A 19,036-nucleotide genomic window follows, 5' to 3' on the forward strand; every position below is an offset into this window, starting at 1 on the left:
CTAAAGAAGAATTCAATAAAATCTTTTAGATAGTTAAGGAACTAGATGCTGACTACACTTCTGCATAATGTGTACCGCCTGCTTCCCATGTATCTTCAGGCAGAATCAACTGGTTGAACACCTAACTCATACGAGTCGACTGACTTACCTCATAAATGCAAGCACAACAACAATGATGAGACTGAGGAGCCAGCCAGCATCTTTGAAAGCTGCAGGCATTGTGAGTGCCCCTGTGCCGACAATCAGGTTGAATATGTACACCAGTCCCACCTGGAAAAGAGCACAAGAACCACAGACCAAAAAGAAGCATATTTGAGGAATCAGGACTTAGAGACACCATCACAACCTTGCAACATTCATGCAAGATTCTGCCACCATGACATTCTAACAGTGCAGCTACAAACAACGTTCGTTCAACCTGCAAACCACAAGAACTTGCAAGATGTTCAGCACTGAAAGCATTCTGTCTGACTCAACCTTTGTCAGCATCAGCCTACTATTTATTCCAAGACTCCCAGTTATCTACAACCAGCTCAGTGTTGTGCCTTAATCTCACCACATCATGTGATCCTCTGCTGTCCTTGACTGCACCTTCCTTAAGGGCAAGGTTGAACTTAAGATCTACTGTACAATTATATGGGAACGGAGAAATAATTTCACTTGGCCCCAACAGAACTTCAATAAAGTCTGCTGCACTTAAAAGGAACACCTAACGCTAACAACTGTAGGAAGCCCAGTCTTCAAGTTACTGCTGCTCACTGCACTAACCCGAGTGTATGGTGACTGAACAAATGCAAAAGGCAGAAGGCGTCCATAATAACAAACACTAATCAGCAAAGTGATGGCATACCAATGTCAACTGTGCGCAAGACTTGCACCTACAAGACAACGTTGCCATTACCTGGCTCCACAAGCTTCAAAACTGGCCCAAAATTCATTGCACAGTTGATAGAGCTTCAAGACAAACAGGACTCAAGGTACAATAGCTATGATGCACAACAACAAGCCTTGGTCTACTTCAGAGTGACAATCTGAGTAGCACTGTAAGAGCAAGGACAAACAAAGTATGACAACACGTGGCACTAGCTTCAAACTCAATGTGTGCTGTCAGAACTCGTACTACTGCCTTGGTCTACTCCAAAGTGCTATACCATTTCCTCTGCATTTTTTACTAAGATACAAGTGAAACGATTTGAAACAGCACTACTGAAAGTTATGCATCTTACTGATTTGCCCAGTTCTGTTTTGTACCAGACTGCCTTTTGAAAGCAGTCATACTGTATGACTCATTCACAAAGCAATAAACTAATCAATCACAGGAATCTCATGCTCAGGTTCCTGTATCAAAGTCAACGACTACTCTGACTACTTGGTGAATTGCTCATGAGACTGGAAACAACTAAAACACCTCTACAGCCCCTGTGAGGACTACCAGTGTGACAATATTAAGTGACACAAATATTCTGGATGCCCGTTGTGTCTTCCAACAAGGCAGGGTCACACTAACTGCCACCCACATTTCCAACGTGCAGTGAATACATGGCCACACAAGAATCTCGTTCAAGAGCACTGCACACGACCTTTCCAGAAGACATGTTTACCACGATAAGACAGAACAGAGACAGAAACAAAAACAACCCACAGAAAACACGGACGAGAACGAAAGATGACAAAGGAAGCTCATTTTTATTTCTGCCCATGTTTTGTCTCTTCAAAAGTAAACCTGTTCTTTAGTAAACACCAACTAGGTCAACAAAAAGTTATGTTAAATGACATCGCTGGTGTACTCCTCTTCTGGAGTTACTACGAAAGCAGGAATACACATCAAAGCACAAGTTGGTGCAAGTAAGAGAAGTAGTACAATGCAAAACAGAAACAAATTGGAAAAAGCACTAAGACTTCTAAATGGTTTAATACCCCCCCTGTCACACAGACGCGGCTAAAGTCCTTTTAACTCCCTTCAATCAAGGACGTCTTTATCTCGAGGGAGATGCGCGTCGTGTCACACGGCAGTCCTTTAGCAAAGGAAGTTTAAGGAAGTTCCTAGCGAAAGGAGATGGAAGATCTCCCTTGCAGACTGAAGGGAGTACTCTTGTTCCCAGTGCGCTTGAATTTTGAGTCAAGAAATCACTCTCATTTTTATTAATTTCACTTTTACCAGCAATTATGACTGTTTTTATTGCATATAATATAGTATTTGAGCACTGACAAAGATATTTGAGTTGAGCAGCTACATTCGACTCTCGAACCGGGCATTCTCAGAATTTTTTGTCGTTAAGATAGATGAAATTTTTAAAATGCAATGCATAAATAATTGTATTTTGTAAGAAAAGACAAGTAAAAGTAACCAAAACATTTTAGCAATTTATAACGTGTTTCATGACTGCGTACGAGGTGAGCAGCGCCTAATGAGCCCCCAGCGGCAGCTTTCAAAAGCTCGCTTATAGGCCGTGTGACACGGAGCTAACTCTTTTGAGGTGAAACTCCCTTGCGGTCCTTTAAGGGAAGGAAGTTTGAAGGAGATCCGAGTTGCCCGTGTGACACGGGTATAAGAGTGCTATGAAAGGGGCTTGTTGGTGGCTCTTCACACTTGCTTATGCGCTAGCACATTACTAAAAGCAAAGATATGAAACTAAAAAGCTTACAACTGGTTTGTTTTTGCCAGGTCACATGTATATTGGGGTTTACAATGAGATTACAACAAACAAAATTGAACAAAAAATTAAGAGGCACAAAGATCATGGACATATCTGCCGATGTAAAATAATCTAATAATAATAATCTGCTGATGTTAACTTGGCTTTGGACAAGCTTTTTGATTATCAATTGACACGCCTCCCACAATCTTCTTACATGTTTACTACTACTCCTGCTGAAGTCATCTCTGTAATCAATTATCTAAAAGTCACAAGTGCCGGCCTTTACGATATTAGGCCATGTCATATAAAGTTATTTGCTTGTCCAATATATAATATTCTTTCGGATGTTATTAATTTAACAGAGACGTTTCCTCGTGAACTAAAGTGTGCCAAAGTTACCCAGTATTTAAAAAGAGAGTTCGTTCATTACTAACGAACTATTATCCCATCTGTGCACTGCCATCTTTCAGTAAAATAATAGAGAAACTAACTGAGAAACGCCTAACAAATTATCTCAACAAATGTAATAATCTTCCGATTCGGTTTTCGATCAGGATATTCCACAGATATCACTAATATTTCTCACAGATTATCTAAAGAAAGCTATTGATGATGGTAGCTATGCCGGCTCCATTTTTGACACTATAAATCACCAGATACTCTTCCTAAAATTGGAAGCAATGGGAACATCTGGTCCTGCCTTTTTACTAATCCGTAGTTACCTCCATAATAGACACCAGGTGGTCAGTGTTTCCAGCACTCACTCAAAGCTAATAATGACTAATACAGGGGTACCACAAGGGTTCATTTTGGCCCCGCTTTTGTTTTTAATTTATATTAACGATCTAACTAATTTCAGTACGCACTGTAATTGTTTGCTGTATGCTGATACTACAATATTTAGCTCAGATAAAAGCATGAACTGCCTAGTAGATAAACTTAATGCAGACCTTCTCAACATATTACACTGGTGTAAATTAAACAGATTAAAATTTAATTCAGCTTAAACTAAGTTCATTGTCTTTACTTTATATCAATGGCCATTAGTTCGTGTTCCTTCCATTTGCATGCCCCAGTACTCGATCCAGGCGAGTGATGAGTGCATGTAGTTTGGCGTCGCACCAGATAGAAACTTAACATTTCATCACCACATTTCAAACGTAAAAAAGAAAGATGTCCTGTGTTATACGCATCCTCATTTGAGCTCGTCCCTTTTTTTCGCATTCTATTTGATTATCATTGTATAATGCATTCATTAATTCACATAATACCTACTGTTTATTTACATGGGGTAATACATACAGCACTCATCTTGCGCCACTACAAATCGTCCACGATAGAGCAATCAAAATAATAACTTTTAGCTCATACTACACGAACGCCGAACAATTATTACAAGCCAATAATATCCTTACAGTATCTGACATAATTAAATATAATCTAGGTATCTGGTTATACAAACATAATTGATACCCCTTTTCTTTAATTCTGTTTTCTTTCCTAGAAAACACTAACAGCACTAGATTTGCTCTTAAGAAAAATCTCTTCTTACCTAAAGTTCAAACCAATTATGGCAAGCAATCTGTTCACTTCAGCGCTTTTTTGTAATGGAACTCACTACCATCAGTTCTAAAATTAATGAATAAGAAATTTAATGAATAAAAGCTAACGATCACTTGCTTGAGCTCACACCATCTGCAAAAGCTTGATAAGTGATTGTTGAGACTTGTGATCATTGAGCATCATGACTGTTTAGAGAGCACAGTCATTAGTGTAAAGAAGAAGAAAATAAACTTTGTTGAAAAGACTGGTCCGGCAGTTTAGGTTGTGGTAAAGGCAATTTTCTTTTTTAGGCACACAGCAGGACAGGTCACCAATGTGAAGCAAGAAATGCAGAGGCCCAAGTACAATATCCTAGGCTGAGATACTGCAACAATTCTATTCCAATCCTATTCCTTTTCGTACTCCATCAGTGGTCTGAGCGATGCTCCGCCAACGTTATGGCCGGGATCTGCTGACTGAGCGGTGGATGATTAGAAAGGAACAGGGTCGAGAAAAAGGATTCTTTTCATTTTAGTAGCCCTGAGTACACTAGAAGATGCTGATGCTTCTGAAGAATTACACAAGTTGAAGGAAGCATGCGGATGCACATTAGAAACTACCGATTCAGTCCACAAGAAAAAATACAAAGTACAATAAGCAGACACTTAACAGCAGTAGTGTTGCAGCCTTTGGTTCTGATCACTGTTTTAGTTTATCTTTAACTTGTCTTTTGTGCAATGGTCAGGTTCTGCTTTCCACCACAGATAAAGGCATGACAATCAGTCTCATTCAGGCACTTGACAAAACATGATACGTAGGACAACAGAGACTTGCAGTTGCTTTAGGGATGGCGTTTCGCACTGCAGAACCCGCACTGACAGAGGGTTCTCATGGAGAGGGCTCCAGCGATATAGTCGCATTCTTCTGTCACAGAAAGTTGCGTGGAATCACCCGGGAATTTTTAGACAGAATAAATTGCGGCAAGCCTAATGCTTTCTCATTTCTTAGTTTTTCATTTTTGATGAGTGAATGCACTTTAAGCTACAAAATACAGCATTCAAGAACAAACGGTCACATCAAAAAGAAAATATCTATTGCAGCTAGACACATTGTTTGGGTGAGATCTAGGTATACAGTTACGAGAGCAGACAGAGAGATATGGCGATGAAAGGCTTCATGCCTGCCATTTATCAGACACTAATGCTTCCGGACAAAAGATGTTGACCGACATACGGCCCAAGGGATGGACAGTTAATTGCAGGAAGTTTCTGAGTGTAACCTCTGCCTCTCACACTATCAGTTACAAGTGTACGTTCGAAAAAAAAAAAAAAGCTAGGTTGGAGGTTTTCTGAAGTAGACAACTCCACTTCTTCTACTTATGTGTCCCGACTATACACACAGTCGGTTCTGGCTAAGAAGAGAACACCAGGAGGAGATGATAACGACCTCCTCCTAGGTGTCCAAAGATAGCAGTCATTACCAAGTGACATGGCAATTCCAAAGTTTAGCGACATGCGACTGCAGCATAAACTGGGCCGCCACGCCAAATTATTTTAACGACACATTTTGACAAGCACATTGAGTAGTATGGCGCATGCAGGCTAGTCCCCCAGTTTTGGCAGTACATCTTTTTATGCATTATCCAACATGCCGAACACGGCACCAATGATATTTAAACGGAAATTACCTTTTGCGCCTGAACCAAGCCAAAATTTATGGTTTCAAGTGCACGACGCTACTTTAGGAAACATAGTTGACAGCTAAGTAGAGTAACAACGCATGGGACAAAATACACGGAAGGAATGGACTTGTTCTTTTCGTTTGTCTCAAGCGCTATTGCTCTATTTAGCTATGACACGCTTTACTTCGGTGGCACCGCTTGAATTATTGTGATGAAGCGATGCAGGAGGAAGCTTTGAGAGTGAGAAAAAAACAGACGATGTGTGCAGTGCACACTACTTTGCACTGGGCAACGCTAAACGTACAGGCAAAGCTGAGAAATAACACGTAGCCGCAGCAATCAACACCTGTTCAGCGCGTTTAAGCAGTAGCAGTCAGGGAACAAATAATAAAAAAAAACGCTGCCAAGCTGCTCATCACGAGCTAGAAACCGCCTCGCATGTAACACGTCATTTTCGCTATCAATGTGCGCACGCAAAACCAAAGTCACGCGGGTTAACTCGAAGCGAGTTTTCAGCATCGACAAGTCTACGCAAGTGACAGCGACAAGCAGAGACAACAAGAGGACAAGCACATTCAGTAAAGGTGAACAAGAAAACTGACAAAGAACGAGTAAACAAGCTGTTTTTATATGCGCAGAAAATGGAGAAGTATCACGACATAAAGAAACTCACCAAAGGTGAAATACTGTCCGATGCATCCGCCGAGTCGCCTGCCATGATTGTTTTGGCTTGAAGCTACTAACGAAGCGCTCTAAACTTGCGAGTACTTTAGGGAAAAATGAGTATTTAAAAATTACCTACGATAATTTAGAAGCTTACGCGTTCCTGACATCGCAAGCCACAACCCCCCATGTAGCACCGAATACATCAGCTGGACACGCTGGCGACAGTAGCACACCGTCGCGGCTATTTCGATTGAAGATACTAACTCTATAGATTGAAGTAAATGTGTTGCTGATACCGTTTGATGAAATTGTTATTACAAACAACTGCCTCAAAATATTAAACAAACACTTCAAAATTACGATATATAGAAATATTACGTGCTCAAAAAGGGGCCAAACATCGCCGCATTTGGGAAAGTGTCTGCGTTCACCCGGTGAACGCAGCGCAAGCGTTAGGTTCACCCAAACGTCACGTCCGGGACGCCACATCCGGTCTTTGTTTTTTCACGTCCGTGATGTCACATTCGGCCTTTTTGGCGGCATAATATGGCATCTGGCAGGCTCGGAGTGCACGAAGCGGTGGATCGCTTATTTTTCGGGCTTTTGCTTCTCGTAAGTATACTTCGTCTTTGCGTTTGATGTGCATCTACTACGCGTAGCTAATCTTTCGACTGCATGATGCCATATATAGGTGTTCTGTGATGATACTTTATAGCCAGGTTCCTCACGAGCTTTTGTGATGCATTGCAGGGACCGCCACACCGGCCAGCCAGTGCTACAGTGTCCTAATGCAGAGAACGTATATTACACGGAACTGCGCTCCTTCAGAGTTATTTAGAGTCTTTGTCAGAAGCACGTAACAGTAACATTACTTGGTTACGGTGCTGCTACATGGCAGAATATTTGAATGGCAGATGCCCCGAGTGCGGCATGTAAGTACGTACGTACGCGCGCTTGTTTAGCCTAAATAAGAGTTTCTATTGTTCCCCAATGGAAATGCACATTCCTGATGCATGGTTCAGATCTGCCAGCTAAGGGCGGTAGTGAATAAAGTCACCAAATTGCGGCCTCGTTGCGGTCTCGCATTGCGGCCTCATTGCACGGTCGGGAAAAATTGCTTTAGAACCAAAATTTCGCTGCGCTGTCAGTAGCCATTCACTGATAAGCTTTCTCCGCAGCGTAATGCTCAGTGCAGATGTGATGGGGGTTGTGTGTGCGGTCGGTATGTGACCGATATTCCTGAACGCAGTGTCATTCAGCGATGTGCACAGCTGTGGCTGATTGTAGAATGTGGGCTGTGACAGGAGTGATGGGGACCATGCTCCTGCCTCGGCCAAGGTTGCAGCGATTTCAGAGCTGCAGGGAGCGCCCAGGCAGAACCTAATCTCGGCCCTATGCTGCAGCTCCAGCTTCTTGAGACGGGCACGTGGTAGTGCCACGAGTGGGAGGACGTACCGCAGGCGTGAGGTGGCTACTGCATGGTACAGCCGCAGAGCCCACCTAGTGGTGCAGCTCTGTCCTCGGGCAACAAGCTGGGAGACTGCCTTGTGGACCCGGAGGACCTGGACATGCAGGGTCTTGAGAGCAGGCAGCCAGGTCAGCCGGTGATGAACGTGTAGCCCCGGGTACGTCACTGCCGGGCTTCAAGGTCGCCTTCCAGTTGCAGCTGTGCAGCGGGCGGTTGCTCTTGGGTGGAGCAGCATGGCCTCCGTCTTCCTTGCCGAGATGGCAAGGCCAATGCAGCTCAGGTAAGCAGCGGCGGTGTCGAGGGCTCTTTGCAGAGCCGAGCGCGCACTGCTGTGGCTGTGTGGTGGATTTCGCACACATAGGGTGATGTGGTCCGCGTTGATGGAGGTATTCACGTGGTTGTGGGGGTCAGTCTGCAGGACAGCAGGCAGTCGGGCCAGGTTGAACAGGAAAGGGCTCACCACTGATCCTTGTGGGACGCCCTCTACCAAATAGGTCCAGGGCCTGCTGAACGACTGGATAGGGCAGGCCGTCAAAGGCCCCCTTCATGCCGATAAGCACCAGGAGCACGGCGTCCCCGCAGGCTTTGGCCTCTTCCAGCGTGGAGACCACGTCCACGATGGAGTCCGCACTGCATCAGCTCCGCCGGAAGCCTATCTGCTCATCGGCCAGAAAGCAATGGCCTCCATCAGCTTGCAAGCAGCAGAGGTGAGTGAGACTGGTCGATAGGAGCTCACGTTTTTCAGCCGGCCTTCAGGATGGGGGCCACGTAGGCTGTGCGCCATGACTCCGGCACCTGCCCTGACTGCCAGATGTTTAAGCAGTCAAGCAGGTGCAGCTGCTCGCTAGCGGCCAGGTTGCGAAGCATTTGGGTTCCTGGTGCACTGGGCTCCTGGTGCACTGCGATGCTTGGAGCTCGTGCAGCGTCAGCGGGTCCTGGTAGATAGCCATAACTTGGCTCGATGGCCACCCTTCCATCACCCTTCCACACGGACCACCCTTCCACACGGACCAAGGAGTCTAACATGTGCGCGAGTCAATGGGTCTCTCGAAACCCAATGGCGCAATGAAACGTGAAGGCCCCTTGCGGGCTGCGTTGCGATCCCGGACCGCACAGGGGTCCGAAAAAGGGAGCAGCAACGGCCCGTCCCAGGCGCTCACTCGTCGCCGGGGCGGAGCGAGAGCGCACACGTTGGCACCCGAAAGATGGTGAACTATGCCCGGGCAGGACGAGGCCAGAGGAAACTCTGGTGGAGGTCCGAAGCGATTCTGACGTGCAAATCGATCGTCCGACCTGGGTATAGGGGCGAAAGACCAATCGAACCATCTAGTAGCTGGTTCCCTCCGAAGTTTCCCTCAGGATAGCTGGCGCTCGATGGGAGAGCAGTCACACCTGGTAAAGCGAATGATTAGAGGCATTGGGGTCGAAACGTCCTCAACCTATTCTCAAACTTTCAATGGGTGTACGGGAGGCCTTCTGGGTTGAGGCCTCCCGCTGCGATGAGAGTGCCAAGTGGGCCACTTTTGGTAAGCAGAACTGGCGCTGTGGGATGAACCAAACGCCGGGGTAAGGCGCCCGAGTCGGGACGCTCATGAGAACCCATGAAGGGTGTCATGAGAACCCATGAACCCTCCCTGCCTTTCCGTCTTCCCTTCCCAGAGAAGGGAAGACGGAAAGGCAGGGAGGTTAACCAGGCTGAGTCCAGTTTGCTACCCTACACGTGGGGAGGGGAATGGGGAGTGAAAGAGGAAGAGAGAGAACTTAAGTGTAGGATGTCTATAGTCGGGCACTCAAGTCTGTTGCCCTCAGGCAGCGAAAAAGCGCTCGGACTGCTTTCTGGGCCAATGAACTGTAAGGCCAGGCTCCCAAGACTGGATGACAGGCCATTTACAGAAGCGAAGACCCTGTGTGGTGGTTGTGCAGGCAGCTAGGCAGGCTGACGGAAGGCTGCCCTACCTTCAGGATGGCTGCAGTGCGTGGTACAGCCTGCGCAAACTGGTTGGCGAGGAGCTCCGCAAGGGCCTCTTTGCTGATGCTCAGCGTGATGGCCACGGCGAGGACAGGTTGTAGGCTTCCTCTCCTGCTGGTGAGGGATTTGAGCAGTCTCCAAGCCAGGGGTCCCCTGGACCTGCCCTCGATGGCAGAGCAGAGGCTCCTCCTGCGCCGGGCTTGGCGTCTGTACTCGGTCCAATGCTCTGCCTTGCCCGTCCGGATTGCTCCACGCTCCATACGGCGCCTGGAGGCACGAATGTTGAGCAGGTGGAGGTCCGGAGCGGGGGTATCTGGTTGGGTAGAGCACTGAACGGTGGCAGCCTGAGCACAATCCACGATGGCGCTCAGGAAGTCACGGCCATCGTCCAACTTGCTGCAGTGCTTCCGGAACAGGGACCAGTCTGTGACGTAAGTTCTTGACCTAGGCCTTCTCCCAGACCTGGGGCTGATCACAATAGGGAAGTGGTCAGACCCCCATTTGTCCGAAGTTGTGGCCCAGGAGTAGGAGCACTGCTCAGTGTTGAGGGAGAGGTCAATGGCCGTGCGAGCTCTGCGGTAGACGTAGGTGGGCTCCCTGGTGTTCCAAGGTCAGCAGGCCAGCTCAGCTGATGGCATCTGTGAGGCCTTTGCCTCAGCGGGTGCAGCTGCGGCTTCCCCAATCCGTGTGGTGTGCGTTGAAGTCACTGCACAGGACTGCATGCCCACCAAGGCGAACAACCAGCTGGATGAGGCTGGAGGGATCCCACGGCTTTCCTGGACGGATGCAGATGCTCGCCACAGCCGTGTCCTGGCTGCCAAGGCGTACCACAACGGCGCATGACTCCAAGGGGCCACCGGCGATGTCAGCAACAGGTAGAACAGCACGCGCCAGGGTGCTGCGGACATAGATTGCCATGCGTGGCTTTCCTGGCTTATGGACTCCATCTAGGCCGGGTGCCGCAGTGCAACTGCGTGTGGCACAGGTGGTGGCACACGAGTAGTCGGGAAGCCGTAGGTTCTCGGCCACGGCATATGTCTCCAGCAGTGCGAGTACCGTATAGTGCGGAATATAGGTTGAGGTTTTTTCCCAAAAATATTACTAAAAGTTCACCCCTTGACTTACATACCGGCCCTTGGCACAGCATGAATAGTCGTCTGGCAGCATGTAGGAGCGCAGACCTTTCGGCATCCACATTGTTATCGCCCCCTTGGTGACCGACGCGGCCCAACTCGCGGGCGCTGCGCGGTTCTTTATTCTGACGAAGTTCTTTATTCTATGGCGCAGTGCACCCGGAGCTCAAAGACAGGGTGGCGGATTTTGTCCGCGAGCATCATGCCAGATCTTTGCCAGTCACAGCAGAACTCATCTGCATCAAAGCTATTGAGATCGCCCGAGAATCCGGACTGCCCAAGGAACAATTCAAGGGCTCCATTTATTGGGTTCGTCGCTTCATGCAACGCAAGGGATTCGCACTTCGACACCGCAAATCAATCTGGCAGAAGCAGCCAGAGCCATACGAGGACAAGTTGGTCGAATTCCAGCGCTATGTTATCCGTCTCCGGCAGCAGCATGGCTACATGTTGGTACGGATCGGCAACGCTGATGAAATGCCGATGTGGTTCGACATGCCGTCGCTCACCACAGTGTGCGAACGCGTCACAAAAGAAGTCGAGCTTCTTTCTACGGGGAACGAGCATTCACGGTGATGCTTGCGTGTACTGCAAATGGCAGAAAGCTGCCCCCATACATAATATTCAAGAGGAAGACGCTGCTGAAAGAGGCTTTCCCACGGGATGTCGTTCGCGTGAATGAAAAGGGCTATATGGACGAGGCCCTCATGCTCAATTGGATTAAGACCGTCTGGAATCGGCAACCAGGGGCACTCTTGCGGTGTCCGAGCATGGTCGTCTTGGATGCCTTTCGCGGGCACTTGACCGCAGGATTGAAGCTGGCACTCCGCGACGGGAGGACGGAACTCGCCGTCATTCCGGGAGGCATGACGTCAACACTTCAGCCACTGGACGTCGTGCTCAACAAGCCTGTTAAAGACCGTGTCCGTGAACAATATAATCAGTGGATGGCCGGCGACAACCTGATGACCCCAACCGGCCAGCTGCGCAGGCCGCCTCTCGTCACTGTGGCCACATGGGTGTCGCAGGTTGTGCTCGCTGCCCGACGATACGGTGGTGTGGGCATTCAAGAAGTGTTGCATAAGCAAGAAGTGTTGCAAAATTTTTTGCATAAGCCAGGAACGCACACAGGAGTCCAAAGAACTTTGTCACCAGGAGAAAAAGTTACAGCACAGTGGGTCGAGTCGTAACGAAACTTGCGAGCGTCCTGGGAGACGTCGGTGTTAAGCGGGGCGAGGCGTCTGCACTCTGCGAGGCGAGACACAAACTGTTCCAAGAAAGGAACTGATGGGGGTACAGGAGTCGAAAGGAATGATACATCAAGAATGAAACTTGGTGAACAGCCATAGATGAAGAAAAAATGTTAAAATCCAGTGGTACGTTGCGTAGTTATGTTATAGGCGAATGTCATGAACGACAGGATTGCATCCCCGTTCGTGTGGCCAGGGTAGATGTACAGTCGCATGCAATATGACTTGCAACACTCTTGTTCGTTGTTGAAGGGGCTCCACGGCTGCGCAGCAGCTCTGACATTCGATATAGCAGTTTAATAGACACCACTAATTGAAGCTGTGTTTCGGTCTGGAACTTACCATGTGTCTGCACAGCCGTACAGCCTTGGAACCCCTTCGACCACGGGCACCGATGTTGCAATTCATATTGCACGTGACTGTACATCGCAATCATCAAGCTGTTGGTCTGCGGATGGTAACTGGAAGTCGTCTTGCGAATTGTGTTAGAGGCGCACAGAACTTCGGTAAGGATAGAAGAGAGGAAGACTGCTGCAGTCACTGAGGAGAACGCGCGGAGCGCTGCGGTGTAAGATAATGTTGTGTAGAAAGAAATCGGCGACTTCAGCAGCAGTCCAGGATGGTAGAGATGCTGTCTCCGCATAGCGTGTTGGATGGTCTATGGCCGTTGCAATCCAACGATTTCCATGTGAGGTCATGGGAAGAGGACCGTACAAGTCTATTCCAACTACTTCAAAAAGCGAAGCGGGACAAGGCAGAGGTTGTAAAGAGCCAGAAGGAGCTGTTGGGTTTGCTTTGACAATGAACACAGGGTGCAACATACTTCGCAATGGCTGAAGATGGGCCAGGCCAGGAGCAGCAACTTCATATTCTGTTGTAAGTCTTGTGGTAGCCTAGAGGACCAGTCGTCGCATGATCGTGAAAGGCTTCAAGCACCTCACATTGCAGAGAACATGGTATGACCGGGACCCATTTGTTGCCATCGATGTGATAAATGTTGCGATGTAAAACCCCATTGTGCAGCTTGAATTGATTAAGTTGTCGACGAAGTCGGGCGTTTGGAGGTGACGAAGAATCTTCCATGCGTTGGAGAATAGTTCAGCAGTATGGGTCGATGCGTTAGTGGGACACAAGGACAGATGGGCTGTTGTGTCTTAGCCATTCGAGGGCTACAATGGGTAAAGCCGATGAAGAGGACTCAGGACGTACACAATCGCGGAGAGGTTATGGTGAATCGTCATGATTCGGCAGAGGGTAGCAAGAGAGAGCATTGGTGTCTTGATGCTTCTTTGCAGCCCTGTAGGTGACATTGAAATCGTACTCCTGTAGGTGAAGCACACAGCAACCCAGGTGACCTGATAAATTCTTTAGCGATGAAAGCCAGCACAGTGTGTTATGGTCGGTAACAACTGTGAAATGGCGGCCATGAAGACATGGGTGAAATTTTTGCACGGCCCAACAGCAAAGCACTCCTGCTTGGTTATGGTGTAGTAATTTTCTGCACTGGTTAGTGCACGACTAGCCTAAGCAATTACTCGTTCGCGGAATGTGTTGTCGCATTGTAGTAGAATGGCACCGAGACTGACTGCTAGCGTCGGGGTGAAAGATGGTGGGCGCGGTTGGATCAAAGTGGCGCAGTACTGGGTCTGACGTCAGGGCATGTTGCAAAAGCAGGAAAGCATGTTCACATTCGTCGGACGAAACAAAGGGTGCATTACTGGGGAGGAGTTGATGGAGCGGGGACGTAAGTGTAGCGAAGTTGCATATGAAGTGCCGGAAGAAGCAAGTCCAAGAAAACTGTGCATGTCTTTTTGACGCAGTGGACACAAAATTCGAGGATGGCAGTAAGCTTCTCGGGGTCTGGACGAATACCTTCTTTGCAGACTATGTGCCCCAGAACTTTGATGGCCTTGCTGGCCAAACTGCATTTGTGTGTGTGTGTGTGTGTGTGTGTGTGTGTGTGTGTGTGTGTGTGTGTGTGTGTGTGTGTGTGTGTGTGTGTGTGTGTGTGTGTGTGTGTGTGTGTGTGTGTGTGTGTGTGGGCGCGCGTGTGCGTGTGTTGAGCTGCAAACCAGCATTTGCAAGACAGGCAAGGACTTCATCAAGATGTTGCAAATGTTGTGAGAACATGGTTGAAAACACAATGTCGTCGAGATAGCACAGACAGGTTTTCCATTTCAAGCCACACAAGACTTATCGATCATGCGTTCGAATGTGGCAGGCACATTGCAGAGTCCAAAAGGCATCGCACTGAACTCGTAGAGCCCATCAGGGGTAGCAAATGTCGTTTTTGCTTTGTCGGATTTGGACATCGGTATTTGCCAGTAGCCTGGTCTAAAGTCAAGGCTAGAAAAATACTCAGCACCGTGGAGTGAATCTAGTGCATCATCCATCCGTGACACGGGGTGAACATCTTTGCGCACAATTTTGTTCAGCGCACGGTAACAGACGCAAGAACACACTGAGCTGTCTTCGTGACAATTGCAACGACATGAGTGTCAACAGCTCAAGTGACAGTTGATCCACGAGGCAACAGTTGGGGTTCGATTTGGTTTATTGCAGTAAGCAATGCAGACCCCTCAGAGAAGCGAATAAGGCCAGGGGTAATCAGAATTGCTCGAGATAGGGTGTGGTCATAGGGTAGAATGAATACGCCGCCATCCACAATGTTACAGGAGTTGACACCTATAATCTTTTCTCTAGGTGGCCAAAGAACGTAATCGGAAGAGGTGACGAGACGAATGCATTCTTCGTGGTTAGGAAGAGAATTGCCAGTGGCATCATCCAGTTGTGTGAGGCGCTGACGACAAGAGATAGAAGCAAACGCCAAAGATAAGAAGTCCCACCCCAAGATGAGTTCATGGGTCACTCACGAAATACCGCAAAAACAATGTGGTGAAGAATTTAGTCTATGGACACACGAACAGGACACGGTGCGATTGGACGAATAATAACCTTGGCCGCTGCACAAAGAGAAAGGCCGGAGTAAGGCAATTCTTGTGTTTTATAGAGTCCCAAACAGTCACATGGCAATAATCGCCAAGCGTCTTGTAACATGGAGCCACCTCAGAATTGCGCCAAACAAAGATGATGGATGCAGCCAGTCTTGCCAGATAACTACATTTTGACTATTCTGTATTGTTTGCATTTTTTTTTGTAAAAGGAATTGTCGCAGAGTTTTATCTTCAGTGGCCTTCAGTTGACGTCATCTGCTACAACTAGCACATAAGTTAACTCCATAGCACCACTAGGATGGAGACATTGTGTCGTGGGGTGCTTCCTTAAAAGTGGACAAGAAGATTCTAAAGGAAAAGTGTGAGATGGTCACAGTAATAACCAAGGCATTTGGCATGGGAATGACCCAGCTATGAAAGTATTATCAGATGTGGACAAGCATATAATACTAAATGGCGCCTTGCACGAGTCCCAAGTGTCAAATGTAATGAGTATTGTGCATTGAAAGGGCCAAAAATGTTTTGTACATGCAAGGGAACACTATGGGCATTTGATAACAGTTGCTTAGATGTACTACATTAACAGGAACCAAACGAACTCCCTTAGACATAAGCATGCAGCAAATTTAAGGACTAGATGAAGCTTCAAAGAAGTAACTGCATTTCATGTAGGATAGGTGTGAATGACCTTTGTGCACGAGATCAGTGACAAAAACACTAAATGAATGCAGTACAGTGTCTGTATCATATCTTGTGCAGACCAAACTAGCCTGGAGTTTCAGCGTTCCTTGTCAGTTCATTTAAATAGGCACTACATTGTTCAAAGTGCAATATTGTTCTACAAAACATAATATGCAAGATGTAGCATGCTAACCCTCGTGGCTCAACAACTACTGAACCGAAACCTCAATGAGCAGTGAAGCTTCCTTGTAATTTTCATCGTAACCATACTTTCGCTCTTGAAAGTGAACCTCTTTAGTGAATTTGCTTGTGTATTAATTTTTCTTTAGGCAAGTATTTTTTATACATGTTAATGTCTCAATCCTGCTTTTTCTTTCCGGGGCTAAAACAAAATGCCTCTTATTTCACTTTGATCTTTTGACCTAGGAAGCCATCATCTGGTGCTGTGTACAGCAAGCACATGCTTCGGGCAAGGAGGGAGCCAGCACCATATCTACATCGGCAAGAACCTCGGTGCTCAAAATAAACATTTTCTGTGCAAATACCTGTCTTTTTATACTTCCAGCATGAATTAATAAGTTTCTTTTGCCTTCACATGCAGGAAGGTTTATAGGAATAAATAGTGACTGTTGAATGCCCAGGAAAAGCCTTGAAGCCATTCTACTTGTACAGTGATAAAGTACATGTGTACTTGAACTTGATAGCACAGAAACGAAAGGCAAAGTAACAGGAAAAATGCTCGGGGCAGCAGTCGTATAAATGGTAGATGAACACAGCTAATTGTGCTGTCCAGTTTCATTCAGTTTGACCAAATGTTGCAAGAATTGCCTTCAATATGAATCATTCAGTTTAGCCAGCTAAAGTCGAACTCGTACAAACATTGGAATGTCTGCTGGGAATTTTAGCATAAATGGTATGTGTGCATCCTTCAGCAGCACCACAAGCCCAGTAAGGTTTTTGCGTTACTGTCCCCCCTCCCTTGGGGTTATTGCAGTGTCTACTTCAAGTGCTTGAGGGTATAATGGAAAATGACTCCATTCTCCAATGAGAAGGCTATATAAATATGCAGGACAAGAGCTTGTAGGCCTGGTTATAAGCATGAATTAGATATGTATAGACCAAAGGCAATATGAATACAATATGTTAAATTGCATCCATATGTGGGAACTGCCCACATCAAAGGAAAGAAAGTGCAATACTTGCAACCTACCAACATAAACATCAGTCTAGGGAAGGATTCTGTAAGGATCCACTAAGTGGACTGTATCGGCACACACTGATTAGGTAGAGCTATAAGCTGGTAGAGCAAGTGGCAATCATCACCATGGGCTCTCGTGCTCTATTCATTCAGCGTGTACTGGAATGGACAGTCCACTTAGTCAACACTTACAGACTAGCCCCCTAGGGCTGTGGAAGCACGCAGTATATTAAGCTTAAGTCTGGAGTGCTACCTTCTGCTTATGTGGCAAGTCCTCCTGTTTACCTGTTCCTTTCAACTGAGAGCTGGGCACTGCCTAGGTTAAGTCAGAAAAAGCAACCAGCGTCCATAGAATTCAAACTATTACTATTTGCCCTATATAAGGGGACAGTGAAGCCTAAAATGACACTTGACTTGGGCCATATTTTTCGCGATATGCCCGAGAATATTGGGATTTCCCATCAATTTTACCCTTCCTACATCACATAGTGAACAACCTGAAAACTTAACACTGTTGCGCAGAGCGATGAAGGGTCAGGATTTGAGCGAGAAAACAACACATGACACCTGAGCGCAAACTATGAACTGGTTTATTTTTCTGCAAGTGAAGCGTACATAAAGCCTACACGCATGCACAGGAGTCCTCTTCCCGGTCTACCTACACCCTCTATTGTCAGTGATTATGCTAATCTCTTTATTGCTGAGTGAAATAGACGGCGGGCTGACACATGAGCCCTGTGGGTCCACCTTGAGGTTGTATGCTTCCACGACTTGTCTTTTCCTTTGGTTCCTACTTTTCAGCAGAATCATTGCCTTGTGATAATCACCAGTTGATAGTTTGTGCTCAGGTGTCTATTGTTTTCTCGCTCAAGTCCTGTCCCTTCGTCACTCCGCACAACAGTGTTAAGTATGTTGAACCAACTAGCACACTGCACAATTTTCCTGATCTTGAAAACAATTGTAAACTAAAGTCCGTGAGAAACAAAGTGTTCTGTCATGACATACAGATTTATGCATGATCACTTTGCTATATAAAAATACAATTTTAGCCAATGTTAACAAAGAGCTTCACTTCTGGAGTTCACTTAAATAATGTCTGTGATGCATTGTGACAGTAGGAGGTCCTGGAGATGCTACTGTGGAGATATGTCAACATTGAGCCTATTCCTGTTTAATTTATGGATAGATGCCTTCACGAAGAGTTGGAGAAACTGCACAATACAATGTTTTATATCACATGTAATAATTATGCTGTGATAAAGTGTACACGCTGAGCTTAATGTTTTAGAAAAGCTCAAGAAAAGGCTCCAGAATAGGTATGATGGATAGGCAACCTTTTATTTGGCTCTCTTCATAGTGAAATCTAGACGCATCACCTCAGCCACACTTAGTAAAATCTGTGGGCTCGTACTGCCCATGCCTTTACTGCACAAGTTGCCCAGTCTTGACAGGTAAACACTTAAGCACACTCTCATGCACGTGTTTGTTCCAAAGCTAAAGCTGCTAACTAAAGTAACTCCCACATGCGATTCTGTAACTCTAGACCTAACTGCAAAAACGCATGCAGTACTACGAGTTTGGCATGGAGTCCACATGACATGTGCACAACTTCAAATTTCGTATAGGCAACAGATAACTGGTAACCTGTTAGAGTAACAAAATGGATGCCAAGGAAAATTCACCCAAAGCCTTAGGCAGGAAAATGAGGTGTTGTGATGAGATAAATAGCAATCACATTTGATCGACTGACTAAAAGCTGGCAGGGGTATTGCATTTGACATGATTGAAATGAGCTGCAGCATGGCATGGTAACTGTGGCAGCCTTTACAATGCCGCGCTCTCTGAATTACACTTA

The 19,036-nt window shown here is 46.6% G+C and overlaps 1 protein-coding gene and 1 long non-coding RNA gene across 4 annotated transcripts in view; one reads left to right on the top strand and one right to left on the bottom strand.

Moving 5' to 3' along the window:
* Window positions 1-6,818, bottom strand: part of LOC135898268 (transmembrane protein 104) — a 37,330-nt gene extending 30,512 nt beyond the window's left edge. The window contains exons 1-2 of the mRNA XM_065427122.2: window positions 6,536-6,818; window positions 149-270 (exon numbers count right to left, since the gene is read on the bottom strand). Of these exons, the coding sequence (XP_065283194.2) occupies window positions 149-270; window positions 6,536-6,580 (167 nt within the window). The 5' untranslated portion in view covers window positions 6,581-6,818. The remainder of the gene's footprint in view (window positions 1-148; window positions 271-6,535) is intronic.
* Window positions 6,819-6,972: 154 nt separating this feature from the next.
* LOC139049171 (uncharacterized) lies at window positions 6,973-16,518 on the top strand. 3 transcript variants are annotated; one of them, XR_011508148.1, is made up of 4 exons: window positions 6,973-7,460; window positions 7,932-8,276; window positions 8,408-8,703; window positions 16,410-16,518. It is a non-coding gene; the product is annotated as an uncharacterized lncRNA (long non-coding RNA). The 3 variants fall into 3 exon arrangements; XR_011508147.1 differs by lacking the exon at window positions 6,973-7,460 and having other exon boundaries at window positions 7,520-8,276; XR_011508149.1 differs by lacking the exons at window positions 6,973-7,460; window positions 16,410-16,518 and adding an exon at window positions 15,052-16,381 and having other exon boundaries at window positions 7,520-8,276.
* Window positions 16,519-19,036: the final 2,518 nt, after the last annotated feature.

The sequence above is a fragment of the Dermacentor albipictus genome, chromosome 8 (assembly GCF_038994185.2).
Source record: "Dermacentor albipictus isolate Rhodes 1998 colony chromosome 8, USDA_Dalb.pri_finalv2, whole genome shotgun sequence".
Classification (NCBI taxonomy): domain Eukaryota; kingdom Metazoa; phylum Arthropoda; class Arachnida; order Ixodida; family Ixodidae; genus Dermacentor; species Dermacentor albipictus.